Source organism: Gastrolobium bilobum, unplaced genomic scaffold (genome assembly GCF_033153095.1).
Source record: "Gastrolobium bilobum isolate Gb01-03AN ecotype WA unplaced genomic scaffold, APGP_CSIRO_Gbil_v1 utg8841, whole genome shotgun sequence".
Classification (NCBI taxonomy): Eukaryota; Viridiplantae; Streptophyta; class Magnoliopsida; order Fabales; family Fabaceae; genus Gastrolobium; species Gastrolobium bilobum.
The window spans coordinates 43,343-62,646 of record NW_026896712.1 but is presented as its reverse complement, the minus strand read 5'-3'; the positions used below and the strand labels follow the sequence as shown (position 1 = coordinate 62,646).

The following is a 19,304-nucleotide window of genomic DNA, read 5'->3' as shown; positions in this document are numbered from 1 at the left end:
AGCCATCTCGCCGCAGCAATAGGATCCAAAGACCCTTCAAACACAGGTGGCTTATGCTTCCTGAAAGCATTCAGCCGGCGATCTATCACATCACGATCCTCAGCAGGCTCTACAAGAGTCTCCCTCGTCTCAGCGACATGAGCAGCACTGCCAATGTGACTCAGGCTCTCATCCTGAACACTAGGTGGAGGCGGAGGCGATGGTGGCGGTGGAAACTGACCTACAACAGGACCAACCCTCATCTCCTCCAACATGACTCTCATCATCGTCATGTTTTCCATCCTGTTCGCCTCGAGGACATCCTCAGTGGTCCTCCGGTTCGCTTCACGAACCTCCTCTGCGGCTATCCGATTCGCCTCGCAAACAGTATCCATCATTGCCGCGTTGGCCAATCTAGTGGCCTCCTGATCGGCTAACCTAGCCGCCTGCATCTCAGCCAATGCAGTCAGGATAGGATCGGATTGATCCTCAGAAGTCTATCGTGTTCTCCCGGACCTTACCATGACTTTGCACAAGTTACACAGATTATGAGTTGATCAGGCACACGCAATGTGATTACATATGCATTATCATAATAAAATTCGACGGAGTAAACACACAAGACAGACACAACCAAACATTCTAGCTATTGCAATACATACATGAGTTTCCCTCGAACCATTGCTCTGATACCATTAATGTAACACCCCGTATATATCTGGTAACTAGTTGATTACCCGTGCGATGCACGGAGAAAAAAAAATCGATTTGTTTGTCCCGTAAACGAATTAATAAGAAAATCGGTTTGTTCATAGACATAAACGTGTAACTTTTAAGGTAGGAACAAAAAAAGAATATAATAATTTAAACACAGTAAATTCCATGGTTGACAGCAAAATCTCCATTAAAAATATATAAATGTCATGTTGACAGCAATATAATAAGAAATATGCCCAACCGATACTCACAACAGTTGTAAAATATCGTCCTCCATGCACTATTGGTATTTGCTGCTGTTCGAAATGAATCATAAACAATATATAAACAATATTTGGAAAAAAAAAATTATTGAAGGGAATTATATAGTTCAGGCAGATGAATAATTCAGAATTACAATGAAAATCCTTTGACTCTGAAAAATGACAAGGGAATAATATACTGAATGTGCCTCGAATACTGAATCTGCATAACAATAAAAAATTAGCAGAAAAATAGGCATAACAACTAAAGGAAATCAACAAAGAAGATTAAAAAATATTTTCTAATAAAAAATTGAGATCTTACCTGATACCAAACAACAATGTTAGCTCTTTGTAGAAATAACCAAGTATACTACACTAATCTTTGAAATACTTCTTTGTAAACGATGTTAAAGGTAGTATTTGTAACGCAACCATTTTCATCAAGTATCAGCATCTTCAATCCATGTCTGCTCTTTACTCTAGATAGTGCCATATATAATTGCCCATGAGTGAAGACAGACCTAGGAAGATAAATGCCAACATGAGACAGCGACTGTCCTTGACTTTTGTTGATAGTCATCGCAAACGAAACTACCAAGGGGAATTGTCTTCTTTGGAAGTTTACTGGAAATGTATGACCCGATGGGCTGATCGTCATTCTAGGGATTAACACAGTATCTCCTATATTGTTTCTTGTAAGAACAATTGGCTAAACAACATGATTCCCCAACTTTGTAATAAGTAATCTCGTACCGTTGCATAAACCTCTTGATTGATCAATATTTCTCAATAGCATCACCGGTACTTTAACCTTCAAAGTTAATTTATGATAAGGAATCCCCGAACATGAGAATGTATTTAAGATATCAGGGGAGATTTCGTCATCCTCAAGAGATGAATTATCGTCTTGTTTCAAAACCTTATTTGAACTCAATAATGTCCTTTCTTCACCCGGAATCATAGCCATTAGGTGCTCGTTTAACATGGCAACATCGGACAATTTAGGAGTCAGAAGAGCACGTTCTTTAAAGAAAGTAGGATCTAATATATTATCCATCAGATTCGGGTAAACAAAATCAACAATATCTGAAAGTGGGTCTTCTGAACCTTTGATCAACAATTCATCTGGAATTGTTATAATAGATTCTCCATCAACATCATCCCCAAGATCACCATCTCCTATTTTAAGCAGCCACTCAGAAAATTCTTTTATTTCCAACAAATTATTAGTGCTACTTCCAGAATTGAGACGCATGTTCTTGGTCAAAGATAACAGATGACAATGGGACCATAGATAGGAAGAATTGATGGTTGCATGAACTATATCTTGTCTACTGCCATTTGGAATGACAGGTAATATTTGCCGAAAGTCACCTCCTAGAACGACAACTTTTCCACCAAAGGGCATATCAACACAGCTAAGAACATCTCTAAGTGTTCTATCCATATTTAAATTCAAAATTTTAAACCATTTCAAATTTTGAATTTCAGATCAGACGACCAATTCCAACATAAAATGCAATTAAAACACTTGATTATCCAATTAAAATTTCGAATTTCAAAATCATATTTATTAATTAATTATTCTTTTATATCTGCCACCACAAACGGTCATTTAATTATTCAATTTAAAAATTAAAATTCGATTTTTAAAAGAAATTCTTTTCCCACCATCCATATTTAAATTCAAAATTTTAAACCATTTAAAATTTCGAATTTCAGATCTGACGACCAATTCCAACATAAAAAGCAATTAAAACACCTGTTTATCTAATTTATTTTATCTGATAGAGTTTTCTTTTTATTGAATTTAAAATTTCGAATTTCAGATTGTTCAAAATAAATACATAATTTCGAAATTTAATTGATAAACCATTTAAAATTTCGAATTTCAGATGAGATGACCAATTCCAACATAAAAAGCAATTAAAACAGCTAATTTTTTTTGGATACCAATGTGATGGGCAGTGGGACATTCAACGCCTTGTCTGCAACTATTATTCGATTTAAAAATTAAAATTCAATTTTTCAAAGAGTTTTTTTTTCCCAATTTACCCAATAAAGAAAGTTTGTATATAACCAAATTATAGAATTAACCAGGGAGTGACACTTGGCAAAACTTTCCAGCAGTGAACTCTCCTTTATATATATAGATATAGATGTTATCATACTATCGTATTAAGCTGCGCTTAATAAAAAATGCGGAATATCTTTTTCTTTTCAATTATGAAGTCATTATCATTACCAACTTGCTTATTAACCAATTAATAAAACATCGCCTGTATGCAATTGCAATAAAACAGCTAACTGAAATACCTCATTAATTAAAACAACATAAAGTATGTCTCTAGTCATGGAACTACAACACGTAGACCGGACCAACTATCAGTTTATACAACTCAACTCAACAGTACTAATAACATAGTGGCATGGACAACTCCCATGCTCACCCAAATGAGGCAACAACGCCCAACATAAGTCTCAACATCAACAATATAATAATAATGATACGGAAAACATAAACAGCATCCAGCCCAGTCATGCTAGCAAATAAGCAGTAAAAATCATCAACTAAGCTCTGGCCTCCTGCCGTCAGAGGCATCAATCACCATACTACCTGAACCTGAAATAAGCATTCCCCAAACGTGGGGTGAGATCTCTAAACAAGAAATCTCAGTAAGACAAGGGGTCCTCAAGGATCTTCCACCCCAAGCTCACTTACATGTGCAATATAAGTTCAAAAGAAGTTTATCATCATCAGTTCTAAATCAGTGCAATGCAGCAGATAATCATGTCATGTGTGTCAATACTAATCTACTGGCCAGAGAAATGCAGGATGTACGTCTACAACCCCACAATAAGTACAAGACGCCGCTTGTATCCACCCCGGATCACCGTATTGTATGACGCCACATACTCAAGCTTACCGTCAAGATGGAACAACACATGCATATTAAAAGCCATTAACACATAAAGCTCAACAACAATTCATATATCTCAAAGCATGTAACACAGCATGCATATAACCATACCCCCATAGGACATGGTGGAACCAAAATATGGCTAAACTGAGGATACGAAAGCTTACCTTACAAGCTAACACCCAAAGCCAAGAGTCCACAGCTCAAAGTTCAAACACAGTAGATTCACAATCTATTATGGACCAACAATATATCAATAACATGCACCGCAAGCATACAATATTAAGACAACGCCTTTCCTTTACGTTTTACGTATTAAGGCTTCTCACCAAGCCATAAGCCCTTAATCATATGATTCTGACTTACATTAATTAATTGCAGAAGTTCAACTTCCTCAAACTAGGGTCCACAAACCCATAGATCAGTTCTAGATGAACAGTACGCTACTGTTCCTTGCAAACCCAGAATATCCGGATATTCCTCGGGGACATATCCGGATATCTAATATCCGGAGATCTCACAGGCAATATCCGGATATCCAATATCCGGATATCACTCTGGCAATATCCGGATATCCAGATCCCCATATCCGGATATCAATATCCGGATATCAATATCCGGATATTGCACGACAAATATCCAAATATTTCGCGACAGAATGCAGTTTTTGCATTTCGCGAAGATATCCTTCCAAGGTTCCATTTTTAACACTTTCAAACGTTAAATCATGCATCTTTATACTGTTTGAGGGTCATATCACTGTTGGTTACTTGTTTAACTCATTAAACATGCAAAGTCACCTCTTTTACTCAACAAAACACATGATCAAGGTTGGTATAACTCACCAAAGTCTAAAACAGAGGCAAAGGGTTGCTCTTGGAGCTCACAACCAGCTCCCAAACTCTGACTTAGAAGAGTGCACGAAAATGCACAACAAGGTGATTCCTTTCTTCACAAAGATGACCACTTGGAGCTTCAACAACCAAGAAAAAAGCCACAACACTCCAACCCACTAACTCAGCCCCCTCACAAGCTCAACACAGCCACCAACACTCAGAGAATGGTCCCTTTATCATCACCAACCACACACCCAAGTGTTTCCCCAAGATAGTGTGTGAAGAAATTCAAAGGAAAAGCTTCAAGGTTTGAAAACTCAAGAGAAGAAGGCCAAGGATGGTCAGCCACCTCAAAACCTCACGCTCAAAAATCTGTTTCCTAGGGTTGTGTGCCCTTAAATGGAGTATTTATAGTCACTTACTCATTAAACACACAGTATTAGCTTTAATTTCTACGCTTAGAATTTTAATCCCAAACTTAGGATTATTAACCTACTCAATTTTACAAGAATTATCATATTTTTCTTATAATTTTCGGAGCACTTTTTCGGTACGCGTTTTTCATAGCCAGTACCGGTTTCTGGCACCAGTTCTCATTATTTTGACTTGAAACTCGTTTTACAAGTCTTACATTTTATTCTAGTAATTATCATGCACTTATTATAAATTTCCAGTATACTTTTCGGTACGTATTTATACCGACTAGCAGAACCGGTATCTGCACTTTTCTTCCGAAGAGCGACTTTCAGCATTATTACTCACTTACTATAATTATTAAAGCCTCATAATAATTATTAGGGTCAATTATGGAATCATTTCCTATTTTCTCATTATTTATTAATTAAATTCCTTAATTAACGGTGCGGGTTCTTACATTATGGACCTGGGAAAGGCCCATGCCTACAAGAAGCCCAATCAGTATAAGCCCACAGGTAAGCCCTATAAATAGGAGCTAAAGATCACAGGTATGATTGATCTCTCTAACCCTATTTTACGCAACCACGACAGTGCACACACACACCCCCTCTGGCTAAGGCCATCGTATAAGTGTGTAGTGATTCGCTGTCCCCCAGATACCTAACTGATAGGTATCTAGAGAGAAAGCACTAGATCCAACATAAATCACCCGACCAACGGTCGGACATCTCTGCCTCAGGCAGAACATTGGCGCCGTCTGTGGGGAAATTTTTCCTACTATTACGTGATCAAAGGCCGCGATGGTGAGGACAACAAGAAGTGGGTTTCGGCAACCAGCAAGATCGAATTCCAGACACCAGCCTGTTTCTCAAATCAGGGAAGATCCTTTGGATCATCGGCGGATAGATACTGATGCAGTGTATGTTAGTGATGTGCACTCCGATTCGGCATCAACCTCAGCCATCAATCCGGACGCCCCATACGTGTAAGGCTTACAACCAATGGAGGAACAAGTGGCGGATGCTGTACAAGTACCAAATGGTGCAGTTGGTGTTCTCGGGTGACAGATCTGGCTGTTGCCGCGGTATTTCGGAGAATGGAAGAGATGGAGCGAAGGCACGGGCTTGAAAGGGAGGAAGGTTCCAGACAGATGCGAGAGTTGGAGGCTCGAGTAGGTCGAGCCACTAACCCGAATCCGGAACGAGCTATAACCCGGGGGCTTTTTGACCCTTATGACCCTTAATAAATAATTATTTACCAATTTGTCCTTCATTTGAAACTAATTCGAAAATTTAACCCCCCTCAAAAACATAACACCAATCTGCCCCTGTTTGACCGTTAACTACGAAGCCTACCCGGGTACACTCCTTCCTACCCGGGTATTTTTTGAAAAATTTTATCTACCCGGGTAAGTAGGGGTGTACCCGGGTATAGTTCTCGAATCTGGGAATTTATTTGAATTATTTACCCGGGTAGGGAGGAGTGTACCCGGGTACGATATTTCACTTGAAAGAAATTACATACCGATTTAATTCAGCATCAAGCTTCTGAAAACTTTGAACAGCGCATGCATCTCGAAAATCACAATTGCCCTTCTATGCAGATTTAACGTTAATATTGGAATTCGTTTCTTTTTAATTCGGGAACATGCTTGAGGATGGATGGCTGGCATTAAAACTGCACTAATTTAAAAGTAACATTTAATACTAATTAAGCGTAACATTGAATCTGATAAAAGTGACGTCAACTTAATACAAACCGCCACCGCCAACATCAATTGTAACGTTAATTTTATTGACGTTTCGTCTTGTAAAAGGGCGCTAGAAATAGTGTCTTTCTTATTTGCAAAACTAAAAAAGAAATAATGTCTTTCTCATTTATTCGCAACAAAATATTCGACGTCACCACCTAAAGTAATGTTTTTGTAACCCGATTATTGTGTTTTTTTTTCCATATAATTTGCTATCTTACATAGGGCTCTGTCATTGGTGAGATTTTTTATTATACTAAAGATAAATCCCACTCAAAGTGATTAGTGACGTTTGATTTTCAATTCACAAATATTATTATTTTCTGGTTCAACATCCTAAGAGTTTTTTTACCCATGGGGGCGCGCAATAAAAGATGCATATGTGGGAAACCAATGAATCGAGAGATATTTCATCGTAGTTCACCAGCAAATGAAGGGTTTGTTCAAGAAACGGCAACTTTTATTATTTCAGATGACCTTAAGGTGAAGCCTGATGATTTTCAAAACTCTGTTTGTCTACCTATAAATCTTGGATCCAAAGACTTCGATACAATCAAACTAGTAACTGTGAATGTCACTCAAAAAGAGGTATTTTTCCATGTTATATTTATATATATTTATGTTTTTACCCGGGTACACTCCTCCCTACCCGGGTAAATAATTCAAACAAATTCTCAGATTTAAGAACTATACCCGGGGTACATCCCTACCTACTCGGGTAGATAAAATTTTTCAAAAAATACCCGGGTAGGAAGGAGTGTACCCGGGTAGGCTTCGTGGTCAACGGTCAAACAGGGGCAGATTGGTGTTATGTTTTTGAGGGGGGTTAAATTTTCGAATTAGTTTCAAATGAAGGGCAAATTGGTAATTAATTACTTATTAAGGGTCATAAGGGTCAAAAAGCCATAACTCGGGTTATGAATGACCTGAGGATCACAAGCACCCAAGCGAACGCTGATAGAACCCGGACTCAAGCGAGAAACGCTGGGAACGACGAAGGCCGGCCTCAAGGAAGCATCCCCAATGTGGTTCGCAACCAAGTACCCGAGGTTCACGAAGGGCAACCAGAAAGGCTGAGAGAGAATCCCCAGTCTTCAGATGGGAGACGCCCATCCCGGAACTAGAACCCGAACGACGTGTCAGGGGTTTATAGGAGGAAGTATCACAGGGGACAATACAATCATAGCCCCTTCGTGGACGAGATCGTGGATGCACCATTTCTAGAAAACCTCAACTTATCTGAAATTTCAAAATATGATGGGACGCAAGACCCCCAAGTGCATTTGGATGCTTTTGATACGGCAATGTACATTAAGGGAATTGAAGAACCGCAAATAACCCGGCTATTTGCAACTACGCTGACGAGAGCAACTCAGACATGGTTTTTATCTCTACCGGCGGGATCCATTAGATCTTTTGAAGAATTCAGAGGTAGATTCTTGCTGAATTTTGCTACTAGCAAAAAACAGCTGAAGTCCGAGTTTGCACTGGGGAAAATAAAACAACAGCCTGGTGAAACTTTGCAAAAGTATTTAGACCGCTTCAAAATGGCCGCCTTACAAGTTTCCAGGTTATCTGAAAACATTCATCTACATTTAGTGATTGCCGGACTACACGGCTCCTCCAGGTTAGCTAAATCCGTGTACAAAGACCCAGTACGAACTCTAGTTGAGTTTACTACACGATCCAAGAAATATTTGGAGCTGGAACAAATGGAGATTGAAAATGCAGACCCAAGGCAACACCACGGTCACTGAACACCAGTGGCGGTTCTAAACCGTCGCTATAAAAAATGATTTATTTTTTTTCTAATAATTGATGGTGGTTTATATACATTCAGCGTCGCTTTTTTTCGTGTCAGTTGTTCTGACGATTTATGTGAATCGTCGCTAAATTATTTAACGTCACATTTCCTATATTGGTTTTCAATTGGCTACTGATTTTTTAATGGTGGTTTGAACCATTGCTAAATCCAAAATAAAATCAGTGCTAAATACCATTTTTGTTGTAGTGAACGCATGGATTTGGACACAACTTCTTGTTATAAATTCGTAAATAGATTTCAAATTGCTAGATTTTTGTATTTTCTTATTTAAATTATAATATATAATTATTTTACCTATTATGAAATCCCAAAAGAACAAAAAAAAAAAAAAAAAAAACCTTTTTCGAAACGTAGTCCTTCGGTACCTCGAAAAATAATAGTGGCCCAGAATTTTAGTCCAAAAAGACCTCTAGTGTGAATGGAATTTTTTTACATGACCAGTTTTTCTGGTTGATAACCCTTTTTGAATCGATTCATTTTCCCAAAATTTGAAATAATTTTTTGGGATTTTAGAGTTATACTTTCTCAAGCATAATTTGACAGGACGAAATCTCCTTTGATTGTACTATTTATGACAAAAAATTAATATTTATCTACCCACACTTTCACACCTATTACAGTACATCTTTTTTATTAACTAACAATCAATTTTTTTTAACTAATGATTTACTTATTATTAATCACTTAACAATTTATACTTTTTTTTTAGATACTGGTAAAAATTGAACGCATAACTTAATACAATCTACTCAAATCTCTTACTACTAGACTAATCCTAGTGACTTAATTTATACTTATTAAAATCTCCATCATAAATTCCTTGATTAAATAGATGCGATATTCATCAGCCAATGACAAGTACTATTAAGTATATGTGTATTTAGCATTACTTTTCGAAGCCATTAAAATTGATACAGTAATAAAAATTTTGGGTAATTTACATAAAATTATAAATTTGAACTTCAACAGTACCATTATGTAAAACAAGTGTAACTCTAAGTAATAGTGTTGTAGCACAATGAAGGAATATATTGTCCTCCTTTTGCCTTGTTAATTACAACCTACATCTTCATATGAGTAGACAATGTGCATGGTGCTTAATGTAAGAACAAATTGATTTGATTGAACCTCATAATTAGTTGTCCGAAGAAGATATCCACAAAAATAATTGAAAATGCAAAGGGTCGAGGTTGTGAGAAAATCATGGATCTTCCATAGCTTATCATGAATGTTAATATGAGACAGAGCATAACATCTGTTCAGAAAATAATTGGAGGATGATTTGTGTCCATACAATATGTATGTGGAGAGTTGATTTCTAGTTAAACAAAACTATTTTTTTTCCCCATGGAATGACAAGAAATAAATTAACATGTTTAGGATTTTGTCAGGGAAATCCACATGCAACGAATCCTTTACAACATGATAAGTTAGCCACGCATGCTACCTTTGGGTGCTGAAACACTGTCCACGTGTAGTTATGGCATCTTCAACCTACTCATGCCACGTATAGTACCCTTAGCTACTTTGTGGGATCAACGGTATCTTGGTCTCGCCTAATCAAGTTTTTGCATAGGTTATTACCATAAAAGCCAATAACACTATACCTTATCCACAACCATATTGAGTCAAAACATTTTTTTGGTTATTACAAAAAAAAAAACATTTTTTTGGCACTAGAATCAAATTAAGTGGAAAATAAATTTTCTCAGTGACTTTATGTAAGACTATTTAATTATTATTATTATTATTTTAATATAACCTTGAGGTATCTTCATTTAACCCCCTTCGATCATTCTCAGAGTACGGTTTTAAAAGCTACTCCATTGAAACAACGGTGCATTAGGCTACTCCACCGAAGGAAGGATGAGACTAATCCCTTATCGAGGAGAGATGCACATCCTTTGATCCCAAAGATTTTTCAAATATTTACTTGAGACAAAATTTGAACCTAAACCCCAAATAAACTTTGGGAGCTCCGTTATCAAACGAATATCCTTGGGGTTAGATTATTTAATTATTTATAGTTAAATCAATAATGATTCAAGATGAGAGAGAAGTGTTAGGATAGAAAGTGAAAAAAAAAAAAAAACATATCAACAAGACAACAACTAACAAGATCTAATCATATTAAATGAGATATGAGAAACCCATTTTATTTTTTTCGGAATTTACATATCAATTTAATTATGCAGCATTTACATATTTTAATTTTGAAAATATTTAATTTATTACAATTTTTTGTCTGCACGTACATACTATTTACATAGATATTGGTCATGCTAGATTCATTCCATATAAGGTCTATATACATGGGAAAAGAATCTCTAGGACAAAAGAAAAGGAAAAAGAAAATTGATTATCTTGGCGGGGGACAAATCACTTTGGCCCCACTTTCTTAACATGATTTGAACTCTCCATGGGTCTGAAATTTGCAACTTTAGATAAATATCTTGTTCCTCGGGGTTATCTTAACTGGTAATCCATGTTTGGGCACAGGAAAAGGACTATACTGTATTCCATCTTCGTTTCCCACAACATGCCACCTAAAACAACCATCAAAACAAGGATAAGTACAAATTTGACATAACCTGTTTGAAAAATTGACCCTTTTGGCAAAACATTGATTTTATAGTCCATAGTTTTCCACATCATCAGAATTGATGTCATAAAATATATATTTTTATCAATTCCTAAATAATGGGTTTTATAATTCTCATTCAACATGAGAATTATAATTTTCTTACACATCCTTCGATTTTCGTACTGACATGGATCTTATATATAATATTTTCTAACACATAAGTCCCACATGCTTTTTGTCTCTACAACATGAGAATTGAATTCTCATTCATTCAACATGAGAAAATCAAATCCCAATAACTAAATTTGACAAGAAAACTTATATTCTATATTATTTTTTCTTTGGTTTTATATGATTACACAATACCCCATTGACACAATGCATCTTGTCAATGAGATGGGACTAATGTAGGCATGGAATACTCTAACATTCTTCGACTAATCAGTAGTCACAGTGTGTCAAATGTAAGAGCAAAATGAATAGGTGGGTAAGGGTCACGTTCAAAATAATATCTGTGAAGAGGACAAGGTGAAATGTATGATGTGGTGTGCAATTGTGCAGAGCTACATGTGGTGTTGGGTAAAACTTGATTTCTTGAAATTTGACTGCTTAGAACATATATAGAATTTGTCTTGGTTTTTAGAGCAGGCAGTGGCAGCTATCCACATGTGTTCCTGTCATTTGATCAAGCTGGCAAATTGCGTGGACTAATTTTATTGTGATTCATGTTTCCAAAAAAAAAAATTATTGTGATTCACTTGGATATATAATGGGTTTTATAATTCTCATTTAACATGAGAATTATAATTTTCCTATACACCCTTCGATTTTCGTGCTGACATGAGTCCTACATATAATTTTTTCTAACACATGAGTCCCACATATTTTTTATCTCTATAACATGAGATTTTAATTCTCCTTCAACATGAGAATCATAAAACCCATATATAAATAGAAATGTATTCTTTCATGCATGAAGTCTAAGAATGATTTTAAATATTTGATGCATATTCTCATACAAGATCTTTTTTGGTTGGAAGACAATAAGGACATGCAATATGTATATGTTCATTTTATTTTTGTGATAATTATTCCTATTGTTTGCTATGAAAGTTTGCATAATATCATATTAAAAACTAACTTTCGAGGGGCATAAGTACCGTAATCCTTGGACCCGCATCCGAACTCTGGATTAGTCCTATAGGCGGCTCAAAGAGTCAAACCCGTGGGGATACTGGGGGTTCTGATTCGCCTCAAAGAGGTAATTAGGATCAGTTTCAAAAAAAAAACTAACTTTCTTAAAAAAGTTATGATAACGAGTGTCTTAATTAATTTGTTAAAGAATTGAAAAATAAAATATATCTAATAAAAATACAGTATTCAATATATTAAAACCTAAGAAGTTTTTTTTGTTTACCAAAAAAAAAAAAAAACCTAAGAAGTTTTACTTTTTTATTTAATTCTTTTTAATTTTAAATACTTAAAAAGTTGTCTAAAAGTTAATAAAATGGATAGTTGGTTATATACACAAACTCATATTAAAGACTAACTTCTCTAAAATTCAAACTATTAGGTTCAAGCATGTTCAAAACTAAATTTTCTGAAAGTTTAAAGGTTTGAGATGGACTCGAGAAATTATTTTTTATCTCTTAACAATTTCCTATTACCAAATCTAATATTCGATGAATATGAAGCCTAATATTGTAACTTAGAAAACTTCTTGCTCAGTTTGTTTATTGTTGGGATCATTCTTAACGTCTACAGTACCGTGAAGTTTTGAGTAATTCTGGACCAAGTTTGCTTGTGTAACTAAAGGACAATTAAACTTGATTGGCCAAGATAGTAATAGGGATCAGTCTACAGTCACACTCAATGATTAAGTGGCTACAGGAAGAGGAGGCTTTTCTTTTTTGAGTAAACCCTTTTTATTTCTTTGAAATAATATAAGTGTTATTATTTTAATTTTTAAAAAAATTATACATTAATTTAGCTTTTTAAAAAAAAAAAAAAATTAAAATGGTTCCTTCAGTTGCTCACTACAAGACTAATTAACTATATTAATACAATTTTGTGTGGTTAAGGACTAAATTAATATAAATATTGTAGGATTAAGAGATTAAATTGATGATTAATGTCAATTTTTTTTATAGATTACATTGACATCACATTTTATAGTAAGAAACTATATATATTAATAATAAAACTATGAAGAAAACTAAAGTAATGGTTATTATTATATCTTTAATTACATTACTAAATATAAAATATAGCTTTTTTTTTTAAATATAGTTTATGAATTTGTTTGATATAGTCATTAATATCTTAGTCATAGCTTTTTTATATGAGACAAAATGATTTCAAAAACTCAAAATTATAATAGAATTACTGTTGTATTTATACACACACACTTTTTGCATTTTAAATTGTGTTTATAATTGAAGATTAATTTCTAACTCTTGAATCCATATTTATATTTAGCAAGACCCTCCATTTATAGAATGTAGTATGACAACTTAGCAAATTACAAGTGAAATAGTATTATGAATACGTTAGGCGACAATACCATGCATGTTTTCCACGTATACGTATGAAATACATGATTATTGATAAGATCCTACTCACTTGTTCACTAGCTATAATGTATTGAAATATACATATTCTAAAAAAGAACCCTATGTTCATTATACTTCATGAAGGACCACTTCCACATCTTAAGGAACACCCCCACTAAATAGGACCACCATTATCAATCAATCTTCTAATGGTCAATTGAGAGATCTTGAGTAGCAAACAAACTAGTTTTGCAAAAAGTTCATGCAAGATGCATACTATTCTTATTGTAATAATAGAATCATGCCTACTATAGTTCTTGTTTGTGAGTTGCGACAACTATTTATCTTAGCATTAGTTTGCTATAATGAACTTAGTGACTATAATATCACGGGAGGGGTTATATTGAGAAATTTTTTTCTTACAAACTTACAAACTATACTAAGTCTGACTAGTCGGACTTAGTGTCGTTTCTAAGTTTGTAAGAAAAAAAATTTGTCAATATAACCCCCCTCTAATATCACATAGATAAATATTATGTACCTGTAAGAAACTGTGAGGTGGTGGAGAAGGACAAGAACCTCAAGCTTAGCTAGCTCACTACCAGGACAAGAGTGGATTCCATTTCCAAATGGCATGTATGTGTTTGGTCTTGGTGGCACCTTGCATCATCACATAAAACTAAGTCAACACCATATCTCTTTTAACACCTCTTGTTTAATATCTTATATATAGTACTATATATATAACTGGTATTGTTGAACACAAAGGATAGAGAAATTAATATTATTCTACTAGCCTACAAATTTAGATCACATGCTCTGATACTAGCAAGATTGAAAAAACACAGAATCATCTAAATGTGGTAAGATTCAAATTGGAATGAAAGGGACTTTACCACAGGATAATCTAACCATTTATAACCTTATGTTTCTGACATAAAAGATAAAATATAACCGTTGGTCCTGAAATCTTCTAGTTACATGGATTGTTATTATTATTTTTTATTCATTTACATTTTGTGTACACGTACGTATCTATGGAGTTAGATTAAGGGATATTTAACCTCAAATCTTGAAGGGTCGAACTTCTCTGGTTGAGGGAAGAAATCAGCAGAATGATGAATGCTTCTAAAGAGTGGAAGGACCTTCCAACCTTTAGGAATAGTGTAACCTTCAAGCTCAACATCTCTTACTGCTTCTCTGAATGTGAATGACAGTATGCTTGCGCTTCTTAATGTTTCTTGGATAACCTGAACTCATTTTAATTGCATCATATCTCAACCATGAGTAGTTCAAGTTTTCATAACGATACTTCACCACAAAGAAAAAAGGAAAAAAAACATGTACATGTCCAATATTTCATTCACCAAAGATATACCTTTATATCGTATTAATTAAAAGTAAATACATTTTTCGTTCTTCATCAAATTTTATGATACCCGTTTTAGTCCCTAACAAATAAAAAGGCTATTCGTGGTTTTTAAGAAATTCAAAGTAGACTCATTTTAGTCCTTTTCAGAGATTAATGTGGATCTTTTTTGAATTTGTGAGGGACTACAATTTCAACTAAATGAGTCCATTTTAAATTTTTTAGGAACCACGTATAACCTTTTTATTTGCTAGAGACTAAAGCGGGCATCGTGAAATTTGTTAAGGAACAAAAAGAATATTTACTCGTTATTTCATTTCTCTATTTATAATAACATCAAATTGGTCAATTTCAATTAATGCTTTCAAAGCAATTTTTTAGTGGAAAAAATTGATGACATTATTTTTTCATTTGAAAACTAAATTGATGTTGACTAAAACCAACTTATATATTATATATTTTTAAAAACAAAAACTTATACATATAACAAAATGAAAGAAATTAAGTAATAGTTAATTAATATACCCGTGTAGTGAGTGGCATATGCCTAGTATCATCCCATGAAAGTCCACGATTTTCCATAGCTAATTTGCTTTTGATTCCTTCATGTTCTCTCTGCAACAATTGCAATTTACAGGGAACATTAAGAAACAAAATCAGGAGTAGGAGAAAAATTCAAGAAAGAGAGAGAGAGAGAGAGATTGTATAACTGTCACAGCTTCCAAGGCATTGAAATTGTCGTGCAAGTACTTTAGAACCCATGTTAGAGCACTTGCTGTGGTATCATGTGCAGCAAAGATTACACCAATGAGATTATCAGCAACTTGAGAATCATTGAGTTGGTATATCTTGTGACCTCTGGCTTGTAACAGAACTCCCAACAACCCTCCACCATAGTTCCTGCTTTCTTTTCTTCTTTGTATTAACCTCCTTATTGTCTCATTCAGAACCTTCCTTGCCTTCATTTATATTTTTAACCAATAAATGAATAACTAAGAAAGCAATGTCTTATCAAAATAAATCTTTTAAAGCACATAAGTATATATAGTTGAACATAATTAATTATATGTCCTAATTAATTAAACATATATAATTGCACAAACTATATAAATTGAAATATATATATATATATATATATATATATATAATGTATAAAAAAAAAAAAAGAAATATATATATATTACCTTCATTGCTTTCCAATAGGAAGTTCCAGGAAGATGTAAAGGGTAAGAGTTGTAGCCCTTCTCCAAGCAACAATACATGTCTCTGATTTCTTCCATTTCAAAATCCTTTATTTCACCAAAGGCTGAGATTGCAGCTACTTCAAAAGCATACTAAGGGAAGAAAATTTCTTGAGATTCTTGATGTTTAATGAGTCAAATAAATATAATAATAGTTTGTATGAGTATAGCTGCTACATATGTAATGTGATATAAACATACCTTCTTCATCTCTTGCAAGGTATTGATGGTTCTGTTGGCCCAAGTTGGAACCATTTTCTGAACAATTTGGTCTATCTCAGAGACTGAATTCTTAATTCTAGAGGGTAAAAATGTGGCTTGAACTAACTTCTTGAGCATGGAGTGATAAGCACCTTGTTGAAAGAACACAGCCTCTGGTCCTATAATCCTCTCTTTGCTTGGAGGGTATGTTGGCTTGAAAAGATGTGCTTGTGTCACAAGCACAATTCTAGCTGCTTCGGGGCTTGATATCATTACACAAGGACAACCAAGTATGTGTGTCTTGAATATATCTCCATACCTTGGTATATAAATCATATATGACACATCAAAACAATAACAATAAAAAATTCAAGTATATATATACATAACATAACATAACATAATTTGATGTGCTTTTGTGCATGAGAATATGTATATATTTTTATACCGTTTTTGTCTATTGGAGAAGAAGGAATTTGGGTTTTCAGAGTAGAGGTTGAGGGTTTCTCCAAGGTAAGGCCAACCCATGGAACCAGGAGGTAAACGTTTGTCCTTGTGGTGGTGACACCATTGGAGGAAAGGAATAAGGAGAAGAAACAAAGAAGAGAAAAGCAATGATATGATTATGATGATGATGAGAAGGGGATTAAGCAATTGATTAGAAAAGTAAGAACAAAGAGATGGTGATGTGAAAAGTTGCATGGTTTTGTACACAAAAATAAGAGAATAAAAGAGGAAGTGGTGGTGGAAGCGAATAATGAAGATAGTGATATATAGTTGAAAAAGGGGGTGTCGGTGTGTGAGGAAGATGGAGGTGGTGTTTATAAAGTGGCAGGTTGGGGTTGGGACAGGCGTCACCACCGTTATGGAAACACCTTCAACTTCAACTTCAACTAGTCTTTTCTAGCTAGTGCCACATTTTTTTTCAATGTTAACAATATTTTTCTAATATTTTTTATTTTTTTATCCAATTGGTTTAATATTTATTTTTTTTAAACAATTAAACCGACTTCCAAGTTAATTAAATTCAAATTGAGCTCAATCGGACAGATATTCCAAGACTCTCAAACTCAAGATTTTAATTAAAATGAGTAAAAATAGAGTGAGATTGCATATCACCATTATTAAATAACTTGCCTATTTTTATTCATACAATTCTCATTGATCTATATTTATCCCACATGGGATATAAGCCTCAATATATGAAAGGTCCAAAAAGCCCAACAACTAAGATTTCACGGTTAAGGAACGCAGTCCGCGTATATGATATCACACAAGTACATTGACAAACGACATTAGGAGTCCAGTCTTTTACGAGGTATAGTTTTCTAAGTTAAAATTGATAAGCCTATGGTAGTGTTATAGCTAGCTGTGATTGATTGAGTGCTTATAATACCCTTAAGCATTGAGTGTTGAGTGGACATTATTTATCTATGTGAGGGGTAATTAATGTAGACTTGTATCTTTAAAAAGCTGATGACATTGTTGGGAGTTTATGATATTGGGTCAGGCATGCATGACATATTGTGTCTGAGAGTGTCTATGGATTGTTATGTTGGATTAATTGAATATGTCATGGATTGAGTCTTATACATTGCTGGGGAGAGCAACGTTTAAATCTGGGAATGGTTTGATGTGCCTCTGGGAGGTGTAGTTTTCTAAGTTAAAATTGATAAGAATTGAGTCATAAAAGAAAAATTTATATACATATTTGCTTATTATATTGATTCTTTCTATGTCAATAATATTTCTCACCTATTGGTTGTGTTTCAATAGGTAGAAGAAGTGAAAACTACAAAAATGTAAAAAGCTACTCGATGCAACTCCACACAGGTGATCCTCAGTATAAATTCCAGCAACATGGCGTGAAATGGCTCGACACTGGCGCCAACCCGCGCCAGTTTACGAACTGTGCAGCAGACTCTTGGAAGTGGCGCCAACTGGCGCCGGTTTTTAGAGAATCACATTTTTTGGCAGAGAAGCGGCGCCCAGTGGCGCCACAATGGCGCCAATATTCGAACTTTACACAGTGTTTTTTGAATGGCGCCAACTGGCGCCAGTTTTGTGGGAATTGGCGAATTTTGGTAGTGGCGCCACCCCGGCGCCAACTGGCGCCGGTTTGCGGGAAAGATGCACCGTGCTGTACGAGGGTATTTTTGGAAGAAGGAAAAGAGGAGTATAAATATGATGCCTTTTACAGAATTAAGGGGAATCATATTCCGAAGACCAGAGACGACGGTTGTGCTCAGAGAGAGTTTATTATTCTTCGTCTTCTCATTTATCAAGTATGTTGAATATTAAATTTTTAGCCATGATAATGGTTGGCTAGTTCTTTTTATTGTAGTTAGGGTCACAAACCTTATGTGAACCCTTGTTACGACGGATTAGTTTACATTTACTCGTTTATATAAATTATCTTTATTTCTTCCCTGTGCGTATTTTATATTTTCTTTATTAGAACTGATCAATCTAATAGTTGATAATTTGAGGGTTAGAACTCTAGATAGGAATATTGGGGTTTTGACCTTGAAAGGGGGTAGGATAACAATTTATATGCATGCTAGGAATATATGTATACTTAATTGCAGATGCTTAAATTATTGAGTTCATTGTTTAATGCCATGAGGAACATTGCAAGGAATTGGGGTTAAAGGGTTAACCTTGCAA

General features: G+C 34.8%; 2 protein-coding genes across 2 annotated transcripts; both read right to left on the bottom strand.

The window, feature by feature from the left end:
- Window positions 1-1,066: 1,066 nt before the first annotated feature.
- Window positions 1,067-2,388, bottom strand: LOC133301580 (uncharacterized). The gene is made up of 2 exons (XM_061501231.1): window positions 1,707-2,388; window positions 1,067-1,161 (listed from the first exon to the last, which is right to left on the bottom strand). Exons 1-2 carry the CDS (start codon window positions 2,386-2,388, stop codon window positions 1,067-1,069), a joined length of 777 nt encoding a protein of 258 aa, XP_061357215.1.
- An 8,619-nt stretch (window positions 2,389-11,007) lies between these two features.
- Window positions 11,008-17,338, bottom strand: LOC133301589 (abscisic acid 8'-hydroxylase 2-like). The gene is made up of 8 exons (XM_061501242.1): window positions 17,086-17,338; window positions 16,638-16,956; window positions 16,380-16,529; window positions 15,906-16,154; window positions 15,721-15,810; window positions 14,891-15,076; window positions 14,368-14,486; window positions 11,008-11,236 (listed from the first exon to the last, which is right to left on the bottom strand). The coding sequence occupies exons 1-8, from the start codon at window positions 17,163-17,165 to the stop codon at window positions 11,131-11,133; spliced, it is 1,299 nt and encodes a 432-aa protein (XP_061357226.1). The 5' UTR covers window positions 17,166-17,338; the 3' UTR covers window positions 11,008-11,130.
- Window positions 17,339-19,304: the final 1,966 nt, after the last annotated feature.